Source organism: Coregonus lavaretus (assembly GCF_964263955.1).
Source record: "Coregonus lavaretus genome assembly, chromosome: 29".
Taxonomy (NCBI): domain Eukaryota; kingdom Metazoa; phylum Chordata; class Actinopteri; order Salmoniformes; family Salmonidae; genus Coregonus; species Coregonus lavaretus.
The window spans coordinates 36632185-36654379 of NC_140016.1; the positions used below are offsets into that span (position 1 = coordinate 36632185).

General features: G+C 44.0%; 1 protein-coding gene across 1 annotated transcript in view; it reads right to left on the reverse strand.

The window, feature by feature from the left end:
- The window catches only part of LOC311104730 (mediator of RNA polymerase II transcription subunit 12-like), a 69046-nt gene extending 47741 nt beyond the window's left edge, over window positions 1-21305 (reverse strand). The window contains exons 1-16 of the mRNA XM_084146624.1: window positions 20960-21305; window positions 18621-18725; window positions 18315-18506; window positions 17599-17758; window positions 16795-16970; window positions 12298-12408; window positions 11242-11514; window positions 10630-10776; window positions 5533-5632; window positions 5118-5254; window positions 4639-4770; window positions 4211-4337; window positions 3320-3543; window positions 3093-3152; window positions 2724-2897; window positions 512-656 (exon numbers count right to left, since the gene is read on the reverse strand). Coding sequence (XP_084002750.1) covers window positions 512-656; window positions 2724-2897; window positions 3093-3152; window positions 3320-3543; window positions 4211-4337; window positions 4639-4770; window positions 5118-5254; window positions 5533-5632; window positions 10630-10776; window positions 11242-11514; window positions 12298-12408; window positions 16795-16970; window positions 17599-17758; window positions 18315-18506; window positions 18621-18725; window positions 20960-21061 — 2365 coding nt within the window. The 5' untranslated portion in view covers window positions 21062-21305. The remainder of the gene's footprint in view (window positions 1-511; window positions 657-2723; window positions 2898-3092; window positions 3153-3319; window positions 3544-4210; window positions 4338-4638; window positions 4771-5117; window positions 5255-5532; window positions 5633-10629; window positions 10777-11241; window positions 11515-12297; window positions 12409-16794; window positions 16971-17598; window positions 17759-18314; window positions 18507-18620; window positions 18726-20959) is intronic.
- Between the last annotated feature and the right edge of the window lie 890 nt (window positions 21306-22195).

Genomic DNA, 22195 nt, shown 5'->3' on the forward strand with positions numbered 1-22195 from the left:
AAACGTTACTGAGGGGATAAGATTGTGGCAGATTTAACAGCAGAGTTGTGCGTCAACAATCGCACCCTATTCCCTAAATAGTGCATTATGTAGGAATAGGGTGCCATTTGTGAGGTAGCCCGAGAGCTGAGCCAGCGTAAAAACAGGCACAGCGTCCATAAAAAAAAACTATGTTAACAAGATAACGGCTCGCTGCAATCTGCACAAACATTATCTGTAATGTGATATACAGGGAGCACATCTGCTGAGAGTTGTGGGAGTATATAACCTCGCTCCATAAATCTATGGTTGCACATCACAACTGGTGCTCAAAGTCATGTCAGAGTCTCGAGTTTCCAGAATGAGCATAGTCTTTCTTATCTCTCTACGTGAAACATGCTAAAAGCAACTGCAGAGAAATACATCAAACATGCCATTTTGCACTAGGGAAATAGAAGGCCCATAGATAAGGTAATACAAGCAGTTAGCATCATCAATCATAAAGCATGTAAACCACTAGCAAGGGTCTTACCGGTCTCTGCTGTGCTTTTGCGGTTGAGCACCTTCAAGATGTCTTTGGTGATTTTCTTGATGGCGTGCCTTGCTTCGTCTCGCTGCTTGCCCACGCCGTAGAGCACCACCAGGCGCTGGTTGCACTCGTGGCTGGCACTCTCCTCCTGGGAACGACAACAAGTCAGTCAATGTATGCACTGAGCGTTATGTAGTGGAAGTAGTTCATGTAGCCTGAGATCTGAAGACTTATGTTGGCACTTATAGCTAATACCTAGACCAGGGATGGGCAACTTTGATGGGGGTGGGGGCCACAGAAAATCTGAACTCATGATGAGGGGCCGTACTGGTACCCACATCCATACCCACACATGCAGTCAGAGCTAGCCCTAGCCTTTTGGTGGACCTAAACAACATTTTGTTGAGGACCCCCCTCCCACTCACCTTGCGAGCAAAACATTTTAGCCCCCCCTATTGACAGCGGAGAGAAAAAACGTTTGAGTACACTTTCTGCAATTCTACACATTTTGCCATGGAGCCTACAGAAAATGTTGCAGTTTTAAAGCAAGTTTGCTGCAATTCATTATGCCATGGGGCGGAGAAGATTTATGCAACTACTCATTTTGTCATTGTAAATAGTCCGGGTGGCCATTTGATTAATTGATCAGCAGTCTTATGGCTTGGGGGTATAAGCTGTTAAGGAGCCTTTTGGACCTAGACTTGGCGCTCCGGTACCGCTTGCCGTGCGGTAGCAGAGAGAACAGTCTATGACTTGGGTGACTGGAGTCTTTGACCATTTTTTGGGCCTTCCTCTGCCTAGTATATAGGTCCTGGATGGCAGGAAGCTTGGCCCCAGTGATGTACTGGGCCGTACGCACTACCCTCTGTAGCGCCTTACGGTCGGATGCCGAGCAGTTGCCATACCAGGCGGTGATGCAACCGGTCAGGGAGTACAGGAGGGGACTAAGTACGCACCACTGAGGGGCCCCTGTGTTGAGGATCAGTGTGGCAGATGAGTTGTTGCCTACCCTTACCACCTGGGGGCGGCCCGTCAAGAAGTCCAGGATCCAGTTGCAGAGGGAGGTGTTTAGTCCCAGGGTCCTTAGCTTAGTGATGAGCTTTTTGGGCACTATGGTGTTGAACGCTGAGCTGTAGTCAATGAACAGCATTCTCACATAGGTGTTCCTTTTGTTCAGGTGGGAAAGGGCAGTGTGGAGTGCGATTGCGATTGCGTCATCTGTGGATTTGTTGGGGCGGTATGTGAATTGGAATGGGTCTAGGGTTTCAGGGATGATGGTGTTAATGTGAGCCATGACCAGCCTTTCAAAGCACTTCATGGCTACTGATATGAGTGCTACGGGGCAGTAGTCATTTAGGCAGGTTACCTTTCGCTTTCTTGGGCACAGGGACTATGGTGGTCTGCTTGAAACATGTAGGTATTACAGACTCTGTCAGGGAGAGGTTGAAAATGTCATTGAAGACACTTGCCAGTTGGTCTGCGCATGCCCTCAGTACACGTCCTGGTAAACCGTCTGGCCCCGCGGCCTTGTAAATGTTGACCTGTTTAAAAGGTCTTGCTCACATCGGCTACGGAGAGCGTGATCAAACAATCGTGCTTCAGTGTTGCTTGCCTCGAAGCGAGCATAAAAGGCATTTAAAAGGCATCCGACAACCGTCAGAGCCAGTGTAGTAGGATTAAATCTTAGTCCTGTATTGACGCTTTGCCTGTTTGATGGTTCGTCTGAGGGCATAGCGGGATTTCTTATAAGTGTCCGGATTAGTGTCCTGCTCCTTGAAAGCAGCAGCTCTTGTTAGGAGTTATCTGAGATCTGCAGACTTGTGTTAGCACCCTTAGTGAATGCCTAGGCTTTAGCTCAAAGGGATAACTGTGTCAAGAAGTGAGTACATTTGTGCATAGGCTATGTAGTGGAGGTTGTGTGCAAAGCAATACCAGAAACCTGAAAATGTGTGTTAGCTCCCAGAGGTAACGCAAGTAAAGGCTTTAGCTTGAAGGGCTAACATGACCTTGAGTTGCACCAACAACCCAACAATATGTGCCAATGTAGCGGCGGTAGTTCACAAAGCTTTGCTGGGGTGATAAGTAAACTTGGCTCCCAGAGCCTACGCTTTTGCTCAGAGGGCTAACATGGTCTAGAGTTGCACTGATGTCCCAGATTAAATTCCATCTGTGTGTTAGAGCTGAGCTAGCAAAAGCCTCTCTCTGGACTGCTTACCTGGGGGATGGGGAAGTGGGTGGCATACTGGATGTGGCGGGGCTGCTCGTACACCAATGGAAAGGCAGGATCCAGGCCCTTGTCTTTGCAGGCGCCCTTCCCTTCTTGCTCCAGGGCAGTCTTCTCGGGGGAGGGGCTGCCCTTTGACTCACAGTGCATGGGGGGAGAAAACATCTACAAAACAAGAGACCGCTAAAATGAATAGGGCTGCACACAGCATGGAAAGGTTATCCAGAGGTCAATGGGAAAGTAGGATGAAGTACAGGTATGAATACTATAGTTGTGCCAGGGAGAATATTCACTAGTGCACATTACAGTGGCTGCCAATTTCTACTCGTATCATCTAAGACATGATACATAAACACTTACCTCATCGAAATTAGTACTCGAGTTGTGATCAATCTCCATTGACTCTGAGAGACCAGTGTCCTGCGAAAAGAAAAGGAAGAAAATACACGTTTTATTCCCCAAATCAATTCAAAAGCAATGAGTAACTACAGATGATGGGGCGTGACACATGACTCAAATATAAATGTAAGATGATTCATCATGCACACTAAAACAACAACAACACCAGCCGCCTCCACATAACATGCCTCGTTCTTGACACTGCTGCCAGCCTCCTTGCGCTCCGATTCATCCGAGGGCTCGTCGCTAGGGGAACGGGGGCGGGGCAGGTGGGAGTCAGAGGCCAGGTCACCGCGGGAGATGAGCGTGCACATGTAGATGTTGTGGGAGAAGACATCGTGGCGGATGAGCTCGCAGAAGAGAAGCACCTGGTTGGAGAACTCCACACGCTCGCTCTCGTTGCTCGGCTCAGCTAAGGAGGGACAGAGGGAGATAGTTTGTCACTATACACTCCAGCATTAGCAGCAGTAACAGAAAGGTTTATAATATAATAATATGACATTTAGCAAACACTTTTATCCAAAGCGACTAACATACATTTTCGTATGAGTGGCCCAAGCGGGAATCAAACGCATTATCCTGATGCAAGCGCCATGCTCTACCAACTAAGCCGCACAAAACCCTTATTAAGTTTAGCTAACCCAACACCAATACCCTTTTCCCACTATCGTGCCGACCCGAACAATACTGTGCTGTTGCGGATGTTTTCTTTTCACATTGTCCTTTTCAGCACTAGGGTGGATGTGTAACTAGACCAGCGCAGTACAGCATGGCTCAAGTCCCAGAGACATAGTAGTGCATAACAACTCAACCGTTGGGCAGACCGTAAATCCAAAAGAGTGATGGAATCAAGAGCAATATCAAGAGATGCAGAGAGCCTAAATGGCACCCTATATTCCATTTATAGTGCACTACTTTTGACCAGGGCCAATAGGGCTGTGGTCAAACGTGACATATGGGCCCTGGTGAAAAGTAGTGCTTTATAGAGAATAGGGTGCCCTTAGGGACGTAGCTGCAGACAACCAAAATAAGGGAATATAATTGAATAGTGGTATGAGTGAAGTGAAGGGCAGTCTCACTGAGCATGGGGGCCTGGGTGTCCAGGAACTGTAGGAGCACGTCCTGAAACACAGGCAGAGTGGCCGCTGAGAGAGAGCCCGATGACACCGATCCTTTCTCATCCACCACCTCCGACTCGCCGCACCTCTGTGAACACACACAATCACACGCATAGTGTGAGAACCACTGCCATTGAGCAAATATACCTTACAGGGGGAATACAAAATCAAATCTATTTTGCAAGAGAGACCTGTTTTCAAGAGGCAACAAAGGAGAAACCTCAGGAACAGTCGTGGCTGAGTGACTCATGGGCCCGTGTCATTGTGGAGCAGGGAGCAGTCACGGTGCTGTAGTCATGATGCGGAAACTCTGCCATTGTCAGAGTGTATTTGTGTGTGTGTATATGTGTGTGTGCGCAAGTGTGCATTTGTGTGGGCCTCTCCCTCACCTCGGCTTCGATCTCCGCCTGTCTCTTCTCCAGTAGCTTGGCCACCACCATGGCCCTGTGGCGGCCAGACCTCTTGCAGCACACCGCCCACTCACACAGCAGGGTCACCACCGCGTCGTCGTCAGGGGACATCTACACAGAGAAACATGTCAGGGCAAGGACCATAGAGCAGGGAAACCTGTGTCTGGAGACCTCTATGTAGTGTTTCTAGAAGAATATATTCAAATAGAATAGAGTCAAATAGAATGCAGTTAATTGTCCCCAGAAGAAGAAATGTAATGTGTTATACTGTAATGACAAGGGCCAAATGGAATCTGAGGAAGCAGAATTTTTTCCAGGTGGTGTTAGTTGTGCTCTTGCTCACACTTGAAATTTTGCCTTTTCATCTGCAATTGAAAACCATTGAAGTCTTCAGACTTGACATATGCAGGAGTGCTCATCTTAGAGAGCGCTGCAGTATTGATGGAAAACATCTTTACCTCGTGGCCGTCTTTGCTCTGGCCCGAGCCAAAGATGCGGTTGTAAAGGGAATCAAGGGAATTGCTGAAGTCTGACTTCTCAAAGCTGTGGTTGTCTAGAACCTCCAGGGTGTGTAGGACCCTCCCAATGGTAAAGCCTGGTGAAAGAAAAAAAAAAAGTACAATTATTCCAAGTAAAACACTAAATGTTGCTCATTTCCATTTTCCTTATACACCTAGGGCTGGTTAACCCGGACACAGATTAAGCCTAGTGCTGAACTAAAAAGCATGCTCAATGGAGAATCTCCATTGAAATAGATTTTTAGTCCAAGACTAGCCTTAATCTTTGTCTGGGAAACTGCCCATAGAGTCATTGTCTGGATGTATTATTGTGTAATTGTATAGGTGCCTATGATCTTATCAGCAGTTTCTTTACCAGCAGTTGTCTCCTGACATTTATCAAAGGACCAGCGGAACTCCACAGCCTGCCCTCGGTCCTTGACCTGCTCCTCTATTTCTCGCACCTTTGCACGGACCTGATATAAAAGCATAGATAAGACTGCGATAAGCAGATATGCATGTAAATCTCTCATGGCTCAAAGTGGAGGAGAGATTGACTTCATCACTACATGTTTTTGTAAGAAGTGTTGACATGCTGAATGCACAATCCCCAAGTCAAGAACAGACTATGGGAGGCGCACAGTACTACGTAGAGCCATGGCTACATGGAACTCTATTCCACATCAGGTAACTGATGGAAGCAGTAGAATGAGATTTAAAAAAACAGATAAAAATACACCTTATGGAACAGCGGGGACCGTGAAGAGACACACACACAGGCACAGACACACATACACATGATAAGAAACGCACTCTACAGACACACGTACACATGGATTTTGTGTTGTAGATATGTAGTGACCTGAGGGAACACACTTAATGTGTTGTGAAAAGTATTATGAAATGTAATGTCCTGTAATATTTTTAATTGTATAGAACTGCCTTAATGTTGGTGGACCCCAGGAAGAGTAGCTGCTACCTCGGCAGCAGCTAATGGGGAAGACTGAGAGGACAAATACAAATCTCAATCTAGTAGTCACCAGGCAAGCAATGATGTTAACCTCATAGTGTGTATTTGTATTTGTTTTTATTATGGATCCCCATTCTTCCATAATCTTCCTGGGGTTCAGCAAAATTAAGGCTGTTTTTAAAATGTTTAAAACATTACAATACATTTACAACGCACTGTGTGCCCTCAGGCCCCTACTCCACCACTACCACATATCTACAGTACAAAATACGTGTGTACGTGTGTGTATAGTGCGTATGTTATCGTGTGTGTGTATGCATGTGTCTATGTTTGTGTTGCTTCACAGTCCCCGCTGTTCCATAAGGTGTATTTTGATCAGTTTTTTTTCAATCTAATTTTACTGCTTGCATCAGTTACTTGATGTGGAATAGAGTTCCATGTAGTCATGGCTCTATGTAGTACTGTGCGCCTCCCAAAGTCTGTTCTGGACTTGGGGACCGTGAAGAGACCTCTGGTGGCATGTCTTGTGGGGTATGCATGGGTGTCCGAGCTGTGCGCCAGTAGTTCAAAACAGACAGCACGGTGCATTCAACATGTCAATACCTCTCATAAATACAAGTAGTGATGAAGTCAATCTCTCCTCCACTTTGAGCCAGGAGAGATTGACATGCATATTATTAATATTAGCTCTCTGTGTACATCCAAGGGCCAGCCGTGCTGCCCTGTTCTGAGCCAATTGCAATTTTCCTAAGTCCCTTTTTGTGGCAGCTGACCACACGACTGAACAGTAGTCCAGGTGCGACAAAACTAGGGCCTGTAGGACCTGCCTTGTTGATAGTGCTGTTAAGAAGGTAGAGCAGCGTTTTATTATGGACAGACTTAGTTTCTGTTGTATCAATATGTTTTGACCATGACAGTTCATAATCCAGGGTTACTCCAAACAGTTGTCACCTCAACTTGCTCAATTTCCACATTTTTTATTACAAGATTTAGTTGAATGATTTGTCCCAAATACAATGCTTTTAGTTTTAGAAATACTTAGGACTAACTTATTCCTTGCCACCCACTCTGAAACTAACTGCAGCTCTTTGTTAAGTGTTGCACTCAATTCAGTCACTGTATTAGCTGACATGTATAGTGTTTAGTCATCCGCATACATAGACACACTGGCTTTCCTCGTGTCGTTAGTAAAGATTGAAGAAAGTAAGGGGCCTAGACAGCTGCCCTGGGGAATTCCTGATTCTACCTGGATTATGTTGGCGAGGCGTCCATTAAAGAACACCCTCTGTGTTCTGTTAGACAGGTAACTCTTTATCCACAATATAGCAGGGGGTGTAAAGCCATAACACATACGTTTTTACAGCAGCAGACTATGATCGATAATATCAAAAACTGCACTGAAGTCGAACAACAAAGCCCACACAATCTTTTTATTAAACATTTCTCTCAGCCAATAATCAGTCATTTGTGTATGTGCTTGTTGAATGTCCTTCCCTGTAAGCATGCTGAAAGTTTGTTGTCAATTTGTTTTCTGTAGAATAACATTGTATTTGGTCAAACACAATTTTTTCCAAAAGTTTACTATGGGTTGGTAACAGGCTAATTGGTCGGCTGTTTGAGCCAGTAAAGGGGGCTTTACTATTCTTAGGTAGCAGAATGACTTTTGCTTCCCTCCTAGCCTGGGGGCACACACTTTCTAGTAGGCTTAAATTGAAAATATGGCAAATAGGAGTGGCAATATCGTCCGCTATCATCCTCAGTAATTTTCCATCCAAGTTGTCAGACCCCGGTGCCTTGTCATTGTTGATAGACAATTGTTTCACCTCTTCCACACTCACTTTACAGAATTCAAAATTACAATGTTTTTCTTTCATAAATTGGTCAGATATACTTGGATGTGTAGTGTCAGAATTTGTTGCTGGCATGTCATGCCTAAATTTGCTAATCTTGCCAATGAAAGAATAATTAAAGTAGTTGGCAATATCAGTGGGTTTTGTGATGAATGAGCCATCTGATTCAATGAATGATAGAGCTGAATTTGCCTTCCCCCCCCCCCAAAATTTCATTTAAGGTGCTCCAAAGCTTTTTACTAATCATACTTTGTTATTTATCTTAGTTTCATAGTGTAGTTTCTTCTTCTTTTTATTCAGTTTAGTCACATGATTTCTCAATTTGCAATACATTTGCCAATCGGTTGTGCAGCCAGAATTAATTGCCATTCCTTTTGCCTCATCCCTCTCAACTATACAATTGTTCAATTCCTCATCAAACCACAGGGATTCAACAGTTTTTACAGTCAATTTTTTAATGGGTGCATGCTTATTAGTAACTGGAATAAGCAATTTCATAAATGTGTCAAGTGCAGTGTCTGTTTGCTCCTCATTACACACCACGGATCAACATATATATTCTTTACATCAACAACATAGGAATCACTACAAAACCTATTGTATGACCTCTTATACACTATATTAGGCCCAGCCTTTAAAACTTTAGTTTTCCTAGATACAGTGAGGGAAAAAGGTATTTGATCCTCTGCTGATTTTGTATGTTTGCCCACTGACAAAGAAATGATCAGTCTATAATTTTAATGGTAGGTTTATTTGAACAGTGAGAGACAGAACAACAACAACAAAATCCAAAAAAACGCATGTTAAAAATGTTATGAATTGATTTGCATTTTAAGGAGGGAAATAAGTATTTGACCCCTCTGCAAAACATTACTTAGTACTTGGTAGCAAAACCCTTGTTGGCAATTACAGAGGTCAGACGTTTCTTGTAGTTGGCCACCAGGTTTGCATACATCTCAGGAGGGATTTTGTCCCACTCCTCTTTGCAGATCTTCTCCAAGTCATTAAGGTTTCGAGCCTGACGTTTGGCAACTCGAACCTTCAGTTCCCTCCACAGATTTACTATGGGATTAAGGTCTGGAGACTGGCTAGGCCACTCCAGGACCTTAATGTGCTTCTTCTTGAGCCACTCCTTAGTTGCCTTGGCCGTGTGTTTTGGGTCATTGTCATGCTGGAATACCCATCCACGACCCATTTTCAATGCCCTGGCTGCGGGAAGGAGGTTCTCACCCAAGAGTTGACGGTACATGGCCCCGTCCATCGTCCCTTTGATGCGGTGAAGTTGTCCTGTCCCCTTAGCAGAAAAACACCCCCAAAGCATAATGTTTCCACCTCCATGTTTGACGGTGGGGATGGTGTTCTTGGGGTCATAGGCAGCATTCCTCCTCCTCCAAACACGGCGAGTTGAGTTGATGCCAAAGAGCTCAATTTTGGTCTCATCTGACCACAACACTTTCACCCAGTTCTCCTCTGAATCATTCAGATGTTCATTGTTCAACTTCAGACGGGCATGTATATGTGCTTTCTTGAGCAGGGGGACCTTGCGGACGCTGCAGGATTTCAGTCCTTCACGGCGTAGAGTGTTACCAATTGTTTTCTTGCTGACTATGGTCCCAGCTGCCTTGAGATCATTGACAAGATCCTCCCGTGTAGTTCTGGGCTGATTCCTCACCGTTCTCATGATCATTGCAACTCCACGAGGTGAGATCTTGCATGGAGCCCCAGGCCGAGGGAGATTGACAGTTCTTTTGTGTTTCTTCCATTTGCGAATAATCGCACCAACTGTTGTCACCTTCTCACCAAGCTGCTTGGCGATGGTCTTGTAGCCCATTCCAGCCTTGTGTAGGTCTACAATCTTGTCCCTGACATCCTTGGAGAGCTCTTTGGTCTTGGCCATGGTGGAGAGTTTGGAATCTGATTGATTGATTGCTTCTGTGGAAAGGTGTCTTTTATACAGGTAACAAACTGAGATTAGGAGCACTCCCTTTAAGAGTGTGCTCCTAATCTCAGCTCGTTACCTGTATAAAAGAAACCCGGGAGCCAGAAATCTTTCTGATTGAGAGGGGGTCAAATACTTATTTCCCTCATTAAAATGCAAATCAATTTATAACATTTTTGAAATGCGTTTTTCTGGATTTTTTTGTTGTTATTCTGTCTCTCACTGTTCAAATAAACCTACCATTAAAATTATAGACTGATCATTTCTTTGTCAGTTGGCAAACGTACAAAATCAGCAGGGGATCAAATACTTTTTTCCCCCTCACTGTATGGGTACTATATTGTGATCACTACATCCGATGGATCTGGACACTGCTTTCAAGCAAATTTCTGCAGCATTAATAAAGATGTGATCAATACATGTTGATAATTTCATTCCTGTGCTGTTTGTAACTACCCTGGTAGGTTGACTGATACCTGAACCAGGTTGCAGGCACTGGTTACAGTTTATAAAGATTTTTGTTGAGTAGGCAGCTTGATGAAAGCCAGTCAATATTTAAAATCACTTTCAATCAATCGACAAATGCATTAGTCTCAAAGTGCTGCGCAGCAATCAGCAGGGTCATAATCCAAACCCAATGCCAAAGGTACAGTTGCATGGAATATCTCCCTAGGTGGGAAGAAACCTTGACAGGAACCAGACTCTGGGCCTTACCTGCTGTGTAAAGGTGCCGTTTCCCCCTGGCATGGGCAGGTTGGAGGGGGAGATGGGCAGTAGGTCCAGTGGGGAACCAGTCTTGTTCCGGCTGTCTGTCAGAGAGTAGTGCCACACCAGGGCACTGGGACAGCATAGCATGATACTCTGACGAAATGAAGACGAGGAGAAGAAGAATTTAGGGATGTGGTTGACAATAGGGCGGCAGGTAGCCTAGCAGTTAGAGCGTTGGGCCAGTAACCGAAAGGTCACCGGTTTGAATACCCGAGCCGACAAGGTTAAATATCTGTCAATGTGTCCTTAAACAAGGCACTTAACCCTAATTTGCTCCAGGGGCGCCATACTACTATGGCTGCCCCTGTAAAACAACCCATTTCACTGCACCTATCCAGTTTATTACAATATGGAAAAATGTAATCTACAATAGAATTTAATCAGGAACAATCACAACAGTGAACATTTTACCAGAGCTAGATTACCAACTTAGCCATGTACTATACTAGCCTTATGGCTTAACAGTAATATTAATAGTAGTATAATAGTACTGCAGTAGCAGTATTAGGCAATCCATTCAGTTCAGTGGAAAGGCTATGGAGTGTGTTTTTTGTGTACCTGTAGCATGCAGCTGAGCCCAAACACCAAGGGCCTGTGTTGGGGGCAGATGTAGAAGTCTGTGAAGGGGGTCTGGGGCTGATTGCCCCCTGCGGGCTGGGAGGTGGGCGTGGGCGGCAGGGCGTTCCCTGGCTGTGCCAGGATGCTGTGGGCCGGGTGTCCCCCGGCTCCGGGCCCCAGGCTCCCGTCGCTTAGCAGCAGGTTGAGGCGTCGCGTGCAGAAATAGGCCAGCCTCCGGGACAGGTAGGCCGACTGCACAAACTCCCCTGAGTACTGATGGAGGGCACACGACTCACAAGGTCAGTACCCACTCTTCAGAGCTGATATGTGATCACAACAATGGAATACAGGGAAAAACGGAGGAGAGGGTAGCTAGGTCAGCTTCAATGACTAACCTGTAAAAGTTAAGCTGTAACGCAGTGCAGGTAAATACATTTGCTTCAAAGTGGATTAAACTGTACCGGCAGGGGCATATTTCTGAAATGTTTTTCGTTACATAGGTTAATGTTAGATGATTGCTAATGAACTTCGTGTTTGGTGTCACCCTGCGAGAGAGTTTGTCACATTAACAATGTACCATTGCTGCACCAAAGGTCGTTTGAAAAAGTAGCTTATAATGCCCCCAACTGTACAATTAGAGGATGTCAAAAAACCTGGACATTTCCTGATTCATTAAGATAAATTACATCTCTGTGAGTGTCTCCTTAAGTTACACCTTCCACATGAAATATGTGGTTTGTAACTTGGAGAATGAAATCCATCACTGCAGTAAGAGAAAGATAGCCTAGTGGTTACAGCATTAGGCCAGTAACTTAGAGGTTGCTAGTTCAAATCCAAGCGCTGACTAGGTGAAACATGTGCTCATGCAAGGCACTTAACCCTAAATGCTCTGTTGATAATGGCAGACCCTGGCCGTGACCCCACTCTCTGAGGGTGTCTCAGGAGGAGTTGGGATATGCAAAAAAAAACATATTTCCAATACACACTTATGTGAAATAGGACAAATATAAGCACCCACCAAATTATTAAGATGATGGATAGTATATAGGCATTTACCTGTAGCAGGAGGGGCAGTAGCAGCTTCAGAAGCTCATCTTCTCCAGGTCGGACCTTCTCAAAGCATTCCAACACCCACGTGAGGAACTCGTGTCTGTCTAGCATGCCATCCTGGATACAAGCAAACAACCGTTTGTTATTGCTTGGCCTTCTACAGCATGAAGTATTTAGGGTAAGTTAACCCTATGAAATTACCTCATTTCACTATTACGTCAGTGTAAAGAATGTGGTGTATGATGCCGGCTACCCCATTTCACTATTAAAGTGCCTTCAGAAAGTATTCACACCCCTTGACTTATTGCACATTTTGTTGTGTTACAGCCTGAATTGAACATTTTGTGCCACTGATCTACACACAATACCCCACCATGTCAAAGTGGATTTATTTGATTTTTTACAAATTAATAAAGAATTAAAAGCTGAAATGTCTTGAGTCAGTAAGTATTCAACCCCTTTCTTATGGCAAGCATAAATATCTTCAGTAGTAAAACATTTGCTTAACAAGTCACATAATAAGTTGCAATAATAGTGGTTAACATGATTTTTGCACACATACAATTATCTGTAAGGTCCCTCAGTAGAGTAGTGAATTTCAAGCACAGATTCAACCATAAAGACCAGGGAGGTTTTCAAATGCCTCGCAAAGCAGGGCACCTATTAGTAGATGGGTAAAACTTTAAAAAGCACTGAATATCACATTGAGCATGGTGAAGTTATTAATTACGCCTTGGATGGTGTATTAATACACCCAGTCACTACAAAGATACATGCGTCCTTCCTAACTCAGTTGCCGGAGAGGAAGGAAACTGCTCAGGGATTTCACCACAAGGCAGCGTTTACACTGCACTCATTTTGATGTGGTGCTGCGCCACGGCAAAATCATTGCCGCCACGCAACAAAAAACTATATGGAACATTAACAAATATTTCCGCTGAGGCGCATTTTGAAGATGCTAGAACATTCCAAATGTACTTTTCCTCCGCAAACAAAACGAGTAATTAATAGAAAAATCTAACAAGCCCATATTAGAATAGTTTATATATTTACCTAGTAGGCTTGTTGTTGTGTTCTATGCTAGATATATATTCCTCTCGTGGCGCATTCATGTTATAAGTGCCATTGGGAGGGAAACATGCATTCTGACAAGCAGTCAATGCACCACAATTCTTGCAATTGTTGGCCTCCCGAGTGGCGCAGCGGTCTTAGGCATTACATCGCAGTGCTTGAGGTGTCACTACAGACCCGGGTTCAATCCCAGGCTGTGTGACGTCCCGGCCGTGACCGGGAGACCCATGAGGCGGCGCACAATTGGCCCAGTGTCATCTGGGTTAGGCGAGGGTCCCATCGCCAGCTGGACGGTGTTTCTTCCGACACATTGGTGCGGCTGGCTTCCAGGTTAAGCGATCAGTGTGTCAAGAAGCAGTGCGGCTTGGCAGGTTCGTGTTTCGGAGGACGCATGGCTCTCGACCTTCGCCTCTCCCGAGTCCACAGGGGAGTTGCAGCGATGGGACAAGACTAACTACCAATTGGGGACACAAAAATAATAACCTTGCAATCGCAAAAACAGCAGTTGTAATGGCTTTTGTTAAAAAGAGGGGAATGCCAGCTTTCCATTCCTACTTTATTTCTCAACTCCTAAATATGCACGAATTGCTCCATTTTCAACCCGGGGTTTTGTGATGAGACAGATAATATTTTTTGTTGAGCAAGAGTAGTGGGGGAAAAGATTGTGACCAAGTGGTTTCTGTGAGAAGTACAAGCAGGGGGCTTTTTACCCCAAGTTACCCTTCCAGGTAGGCCTACATTATATTCAGTGTTTATGCACGTTTTTTGGGGACATAAAATTCATCAATATGATAATAACTAGTTAAAAGATCACATTTGAGATCAGGCTAATGATTAGCCCAATATGGTAAATGGAGATAGGCAACCCCATGCTTCAGCCTATTTATTTGCACTTTGCTGCATCAGTTGGGCTAAAGGTGATAATGTTTATTGCTAATAGCATACCTGATAATATGGACCTTGCATAGGCTACAGTGGGGAAAAAAAGTATTTAGTCAGCCACCAATTGTGCATGTTCTCCCACTTAAAAAGATGAGAGAGGCCTGTAATTTTCATCATAGGTACACGTCAACTATGACAGACAAAATGAGGAAAAAAATTCCAGAAAATCATATTGTAGGATTTTTTATGAATTTATTTGCAAATTATGGTGGGAAATAAGTATTTGGTCAATGACAAAAGTTTCTCAATACTTTGTTATATACCCTTTGTTGGCAATGACACAGGTCAAACGTTTTCTGTAAGTCTTCACAAGGTTTTCACACGCTGTTGCTGGTATTTTGGCCCATTCCTCCATGCAGATCTCCTCTAGAGCAGTGATGTTTTGGGGCTGTAGCTGGGCAACACAGACTTTCAACTCCCTCCAAAGATTTTCTATGGGGTTGAGATCTGGAGACTGGCTAGGCCACTCCAGGACCTTGAAATGCTTCTTACGAAGCCACTCCTTCGTTGCCCGGGCGGTGTGTTTGGGATCATTGTCATGCTGAAAGACCCAGCCACGTTTCATCTTCAATGCCCTTGCTGATGGAAGGAGATTTTCACTCAAAATCTCACGATACATGGCCCCATTCATTCTTTCCTTTACACGGATCAGTCGTCCTGGTCCCTTTGCAGAAAAACAGCCCCAAAGCATGATGTTTCTACCCCCATGCTTCACAGTAGGTATGGTGTTCTTTGGATGCAACTCAGTATTCTTTGTCCTCCAAACACGACGAGTTGAGTTTTTACCAAAAAGTTCTAGTTTGGTTTCATCTGACCATATGACATTCTCCCAATCCTCTTCTGGATCATCCAAATACACTCTAGCAAACTTCAGACGGGCCTGGACATGTACTGGCTTAAGCAGGGGGACACTCAGGATTTGAGTCCCTGGCGGCGTAGTGTGTTACTGATGGTAGGCTTTGTTACTTTGGTCCCAGCTCTCTGCAGGTCATTCACTAGGTCCCCCTGTGTGGTTCTGGGATTTTTGCTCACCGTTCTTGTGATAATTTTGACCCCACGGGGTGAGATCTTGCGTGGAGCCCCAGATCGAGGGAGATTATCAGTGGTCTTGTATGTATTCCATTTCCTAATAATTGCTCCCACAGTTGATTTCTTCAAACCAAGCTGCTTACCTATTGCAGATTCAGTCTTCCCAGCCTGGTGCAGGTCTACAATTTTGTTTCTGGTGTCCTTTGACAGCTCTTTGGTCTTGGCCATAGTGGAGTTTGGAGTGCGACTGTTTGAGGTTGTGGACAGGTGTCTTTTATACTGATAACAAGTTCAAACAGGTGCCATTAATACAGGTAACGAGTGGAGGACAGAGGAGCCTCTTAAAGAAGAAGTTACAGGTCTGTGAGAGCCAGAAATCTTGCTTGTTTGTAGGTGACCAAATACTTATTTTCCACCATAATTTGCAAATAAATTCATTAAAAATCCTACAATATGATTTTCTGGATTTTTTTCCCTCAATTTGTATGTCATAGTTGACGTGTACTTATGATGAAAATTACAGGCCTCTCATCTTTTTAAGTGGGAGAACTTGCACAATTGGTGGCTGACTAAATACTTTTTTTCCCCACTGTATATACAGTACATGGCACAATATGTTGAAATCATTTTAACAAATCATTTCCCCAATGTGTTATTGGGCTAATTGCTGGAGGTGGAAATTCTATTTTGGTGTCAGCATGCTTATTTTCTTTCATTTTGGAGTAGAATGTTATTTTAAAGAGTCACCAGAACTGAGCTCCTCAGCCCTTCTACATAAGAATCCACTTATCCACAGACATTAGTATTTTGTGTAGAACATGAAAAAATAAAAATCCATTTTAATCCCAATTTATAACAAAATGTGGAAAAAGTCAAGGGGTGTGAATACTTTCTGAAGGCACTGTACGTTACGGTGGAAACAATGTACTGTATGTGGGCTAGCTAGAGATTAGCATCATAAAATGCCCAAAGTGAACTGTTTTTTCTTGTTTGTCATGCTATGATTGCATCTGGCATTAATCATAAAATCATACATTAAAATGTCTTATCGCTTACCTCATGGTTTAGTTTACCACAGAAATGACTGGCCCTCTAAAAAGAAGCTAACTTGCTAGCTGCTAGCTGTTTTCCCCCTAATGAACCCGGCATGCAGCACGTTGTTTATACAGTGACGTAATAGTGAAATAGGGCTATACTACCACAACAGCCATTGCAGACAGCTATGCAATGACGAAAAGCTAACATCAAAGTCACAAAATTCGAACCAAGTAACAACTCAATCAATTTCAAACTGTTTAGTGAAAATGTATATATATTTCGCTTATCACAAACTCATCAGACAAGGCAGATACATAGGTCCCCGGTTGAGGCAGGCAGACAAACAGACAGAGAGACAGACATGCAACCTGACACAGGCAGGCAAACAGACAAAGAAACAGACAAACCAAAGGACCATCCAACCTGGAACATGAACATGGCCAGCTTCTCGTTGTACTCCCACTGCTTCATTGCCGTATCCACCTCGGCCGAGGTGGCCGGGAGAGGAGAGCCACAGCCCTGGCTGGGAGACTGGCGGTAGAACTCGGCCACCTTCTGCAACTGTTCCCACAGGTACTTAGTGATGATCTGAGTCCATTCTGCAGTGCAGACAGAAAGAACATAGCATTAGAGTTCAATTCATCCCAATGGCATATGCTCCTGTTAATGCAGCATGACCGAGCAAAATTATAGAGATATAGCAGCTTATCTTTTCTAAATGGCAGTGAACACACCCAGGATATTGGAATGTTACATTCATGAGGAGCTTTGGCCATAGGGGGTTAGCTGGAACATGCTCAACCATAAAAAGATCTATGATGTTCCTACATTTACATTACATTTACGTCATTTAGCAGACGCTCTTATCCAGAGCGACTTACAGTTAGTGAATACATATATATTTTTATTTTTTTTATACTGGCCCCCCGTGGGAAACGAACCCACAACCCTGGCGTTGCAAACGCCATGCTCTATCAACTGAGCTACATCCCTGCCGGCCATTCCCTCCCCTACCCTGGACGACGCTGGGCCAATTGTGCGCCGCCCATGAATCTCCCGGTCGCGGCCGGCTGCGACAGAGCCTGGATTCGAACCAGGATCTAGTGGCACAGTTAGCACTGCGATGCAGAGCCTTAGACCACTGCGCCACTCAGGAGATACTCAGGAGATACAAGGAGATTCCTAGGAGGATGGTTAGGCTATATATTTTAAGGAGTGTTTGCTTACCTATGCAGGGGTCAATCACGTGCCGCTTCTTGACTTTTGTTTCTGTGATGGCGGCGTGATACGCACAGGTCATCTTGATCATCCATGCTGACCGCATCACAGGTACTGTGTACTTGGCCAAGTAGCCAAAAACCTCCTCCTTTTTACTAAAGATTGGCACCTGGTACACCAACACAATTTAACAAAACAAGGTATGATGGAGGATGTTGCTGCAGAATATTTTTTATTATGTCAAGAGACAGTCTAATAATTGCGATGTAGTAAAGACAGTATAATTCACCCAAGGCAGACATATTGTGCTTGTGCTTCTGGTTAAAGTTGACTTAGTCATGGGAAGAGTAGGGCCATGTTCAGTAGGTAAACATTCTCGAACTTTGTAGATTGAAATTTCATTAATAGAGCCAATACGATTCCTTAGTTTACATGTCAGAGAGGCTTGTTCTTCCTACATATCATATTTATTTATATATATTTTTGGGGCATTTTGTATGTTTATTGAATGGTGAGAGATAGAGAGGTGAAGAAGGGAAAGAGAGTGCTGAAAGAACAGTGAGACGGATTCGAACTCATGCTGGCAGTGGTACATTGTACATGTGCTCCAGAGGCAGCAGCATAGACCGCTAGACCACCCCAGGCCAGAACACAACATATTTCTTTCACAATGTAGTGCTCTGCTGAATGTGGCCCCCAGGGATGTTTTTGGTACAAAGTCCTACCTTCTTGGCCAGCTGGGTGAGTGGTTTAGTCCCAGACAAATCTGTAAACCAGTTGTTGATAGAGCTCTGTGACCTGGCAGTAACAAGCCAGAAATTGTCCTTCTGGTTGACCTGCGGCTTCCGTTTGCCTGTGTCTGGAAATGTGTTGTAACGCAGCTTCTCTGCAATGATGCTGCTGAAGTTTGAACTAATCTGTTGGGGTAATAGGGAAGTATGCAATTAACTAAATATCCTACTGTACATACACCATGCATCATGATTCACTACATGTAATACAGAGAGAAACATTAATGAGTAGAAGATCACCTTTGAGGGATTGAAGTTGACATTTTTAGCACTTCCATGTTCATCCCCTGACACTGCCGGTTGATTATTAAATCCTTGTTTCACATTCAACGCAGTCAATTCATCCTGGAACACAAATTATTTACATTAGTTCTCGTGAAATTCAGACCATGCAGTTGATGAAGTCACACAATGAGCACATGCACGGGACGCCACATCTCCACCTTTGTTTACAAAATAAATGGTGAATAGCTCATTGGGGGACTGCGTAGCTAGATAATTAAATTGAGTTTACAGTTTTACATTTTAGTCATTTAGCAGACGCTCTTATCCAGAGCGACTTACAGTTAGTGCATTCATCTTAAGAGAGATAGGTGAGACAACCACATATCACAGTCGTAGTAAGTCACATTTTTTTATCAGCAAAGTTAGTGCTAGTAGGAAATACTCTGAAGAGGGAGGGTTTCATACAACATTCCTGATGCGGCGGAGCGGTTTCTGGGATTGGAGGACTTCTCGGCGAAGGAGTTACATAAAAGGCTGTGACGAGCCATACTACCTATCAGGCCCCATAGACTACTGTCAAGTATGGTTTTCTTTCATACTTTTAATCCATTAGTGGGCTGCAATACAACTTTTTGGATGTAGTCCGCCCTAAAACCCTACGAAGAAGGTCATATCTATATGGGATACAGCTTTTGTCAAATTTCTCCTAACCTGCTGCGTAAATTCTTCTAGACCTGGGGGCCTCCTGAGTGGCGCAGCGGTCTAAGGCCCTGCATCGCAGTGCTTGAGTGGGTTCGATCCTATGTCACAGCCAGCCGTGGCCGGGAGAGCCATGAGGCAGCACACAATTGGCCCGGGTTAAGCTAGCAGTGTGTCAAGAAGCAGTGCGGCTTGGCAGGGTTGTGTTTCGGAGGACGCATGGCTCAAGACCTTCGCCTCTCCCGAGTCCGTACAGGAGTTGCAGTGACGGGACAAGACTGTAACTACCAATTGGATACCACGAAAGTGGGGAGAAAAAGGGGTAATAACAAAGAGGAAAAAACATTTATAATTTATAGACCTGCTACGAAAAGTCAGTTGACAATAGCTACACAAAACCGAAGAAGAGGTAGGCTTTCAGATGTTTTCGGAAGATGGGCAAGGACTCTGCTGTCCTAGGATCAGGGGGAAGCTAGTTCCACCATAGGGGTGCCAGGACAGAGAAGAGCTTTGACTGGGCTGAGCGTGAGTTTACCTCCCGTAGGGGTGGGGCGGCCAAGAGACCAGAGGTGGCACTTTTTTTACTAAGTCTAAGGATCCCATACCACAAATGCCTGGAAGGTGAAGTGACATGTCACTGTAATTAAATACATCATGACCAATAGTTTCCCACAGCAAATTTGGACAAAAATGGTCTCCTGGCACAGTAAATGAGAGTTCCAGACAGTGCTAGCTAACGTTAGCTAGCTAAAATTAAATAGCTAATTAACTATGGTATTGGTAGCTAAACTAATAACTCACGTTAGCTAAAATATATAGCTAGCTAGACAAACATTGTACATGATAATTGCTAGACACATACATCCTTACGTTAGCTATATAAGCACAACATGCAAGATTCTCCCCAAAGAAGGTAATAGGCGCTGCGCCACCTTGTGGACTGGCTGCGCCACTATGTAAAAAAAAAAGTTATCAAATAAGGCAATTTTTTGGCAGTTACAGGTGTTCAAAAACGCACAAATCTCTGAGTCCTCTCTGGCTGTATTTAGCAGCACCACCTTATTAACTAATCCTGGGGAGAACCCTCAATGGTACTGTTAACCGTTCGCCGATTTGATTTGTGAAAATGAAGGCATTTAGCTAGTTAACTTAGCTGCTAAGTATGCTAGTTAACTAGCTAGTTGGATATCGATCAAGCTGCTCCAAAATAAATCCTAGTTGTGTAGATAGTTAGCTAACGTTATATGAAATGCAAGCGAGTTTGAACTAATCTGCACCCATGCAAGTAATGGTTCCTGCAATAATTAGAAATACTAACGTGAAATATGGCCAAATTATATTTGTCGTAAAGTTAACATTTTGGTTAAATTAGCAAAGGTTGGCTAGCTAACTACGAGCTAGAATGCTACTGTTATTAAGCTACCTGGTTGATGTTTTCAGTGCGAGCTAACAAACTGACAAGCCAAGTAGCTGTTCATTGTTATTGCTAGAGACACTGGCTTGGGCCTGATAGCCGTCTTGGACTAACTAACGTTAGCAACCGTAGCTAGCTAGCTAAGGGAAGGGGACTCCTTTCCAAATAACGACGGTAGCTAGGCCCTTTGTGTCAATTTCTCTTTGCAACGTAGGTTTGAGAAACGATTTAAGTCTCTGACCTCTTTTTGCTTTGGGTCTTGAGGATAAACGTCCGGAGGTCCGAGTCGTGGCCGCTTCAGTGGCCGGTGTTCGTAACTTAGGATCCCGAAAGCAGCCATCATCCAGCGGCATCACAGCCAATGCTTTCTTTCCGTTGGGCTCACTAGTTACCACAGCCACAAAGTCATAATTATGTAAATCCCGTCTATTTCTATTCTCATAGTGTGATTTTAAACGTAACATTAACCACACTTTTAACCTCACCCTGAATTAAGACCAAAAAGCGAATATTTGTTTTCATTAATTTTTACGATATAGCCAATTTTGACTTTGTGGCTGTAGTAACTAGTGACAACCCTTTTTCGGTCCGAGTCTTGGAAGCCGGAAGGACGCTGATGCAGACAAGATAACTCAAATACGGTCGTCACTAGTTACCACAGCCACAAAGTCATAAACCCCGCCTATTTCTAAAATGTATCTTCTTCCAATCTGATTTTAAACCTAACCCTAATTTTACGCCTAATCCTAACCTTAGATTAAGACCAAAAAGCAAATATTTTCATGAATTTGTACGATATAGCCAATATTGACTTTGTGGCTGTGGTAACTAGTGAAAACCCCTCAAATACATACCCACTGCATGTAATTTGTAATGTGCAGAATATACGTTCATTCATATTCTACAAAATAGCTAATCATATTATTTATTCTTTCCACCCATTTTTACTCATGCTATACGTTTATTTATAAACCGGGTAGTTTGGATCCTGGATGTTGATTGGCAGAAACAGCCTGTGTAATGCATAGTCTTGTGTGGAATTAGTGTGGAATTTACTCGTCTTATATTGCAACAAGGTATATATGTCCACATGACATGCCATGACATCATTAGGGGTTTAGCAGCGAAGCTGGTGAAACCCGATTGTATTTGTTGGCGTTCATTATTATTATTATTATTCCTCTTCTTCCGTAAGGCCAAATTAAAATGCAAATTCCCGTGAAATGGTGAGGCCTAGGAAGGTGCAATCAAAGAGTATGAAGAGAGGCAAAAACTGCTTCCCCAATAGAAATCCTCGATAAACGCTTGTAGTCCATGTCATGGCGACGTTGCACCAGCTGCATCCCACCGCTGGTTTACCTCTGAAGCTAAACAGGGTTGGTCCTGGTCAGTTCCTGGATGGGAGACCAGATGCTGCTGGAAGTGGTGTTGGAGAGCCAGTAGGGGACACTCTTCCCATTGGTCTAAGGAGATCCCC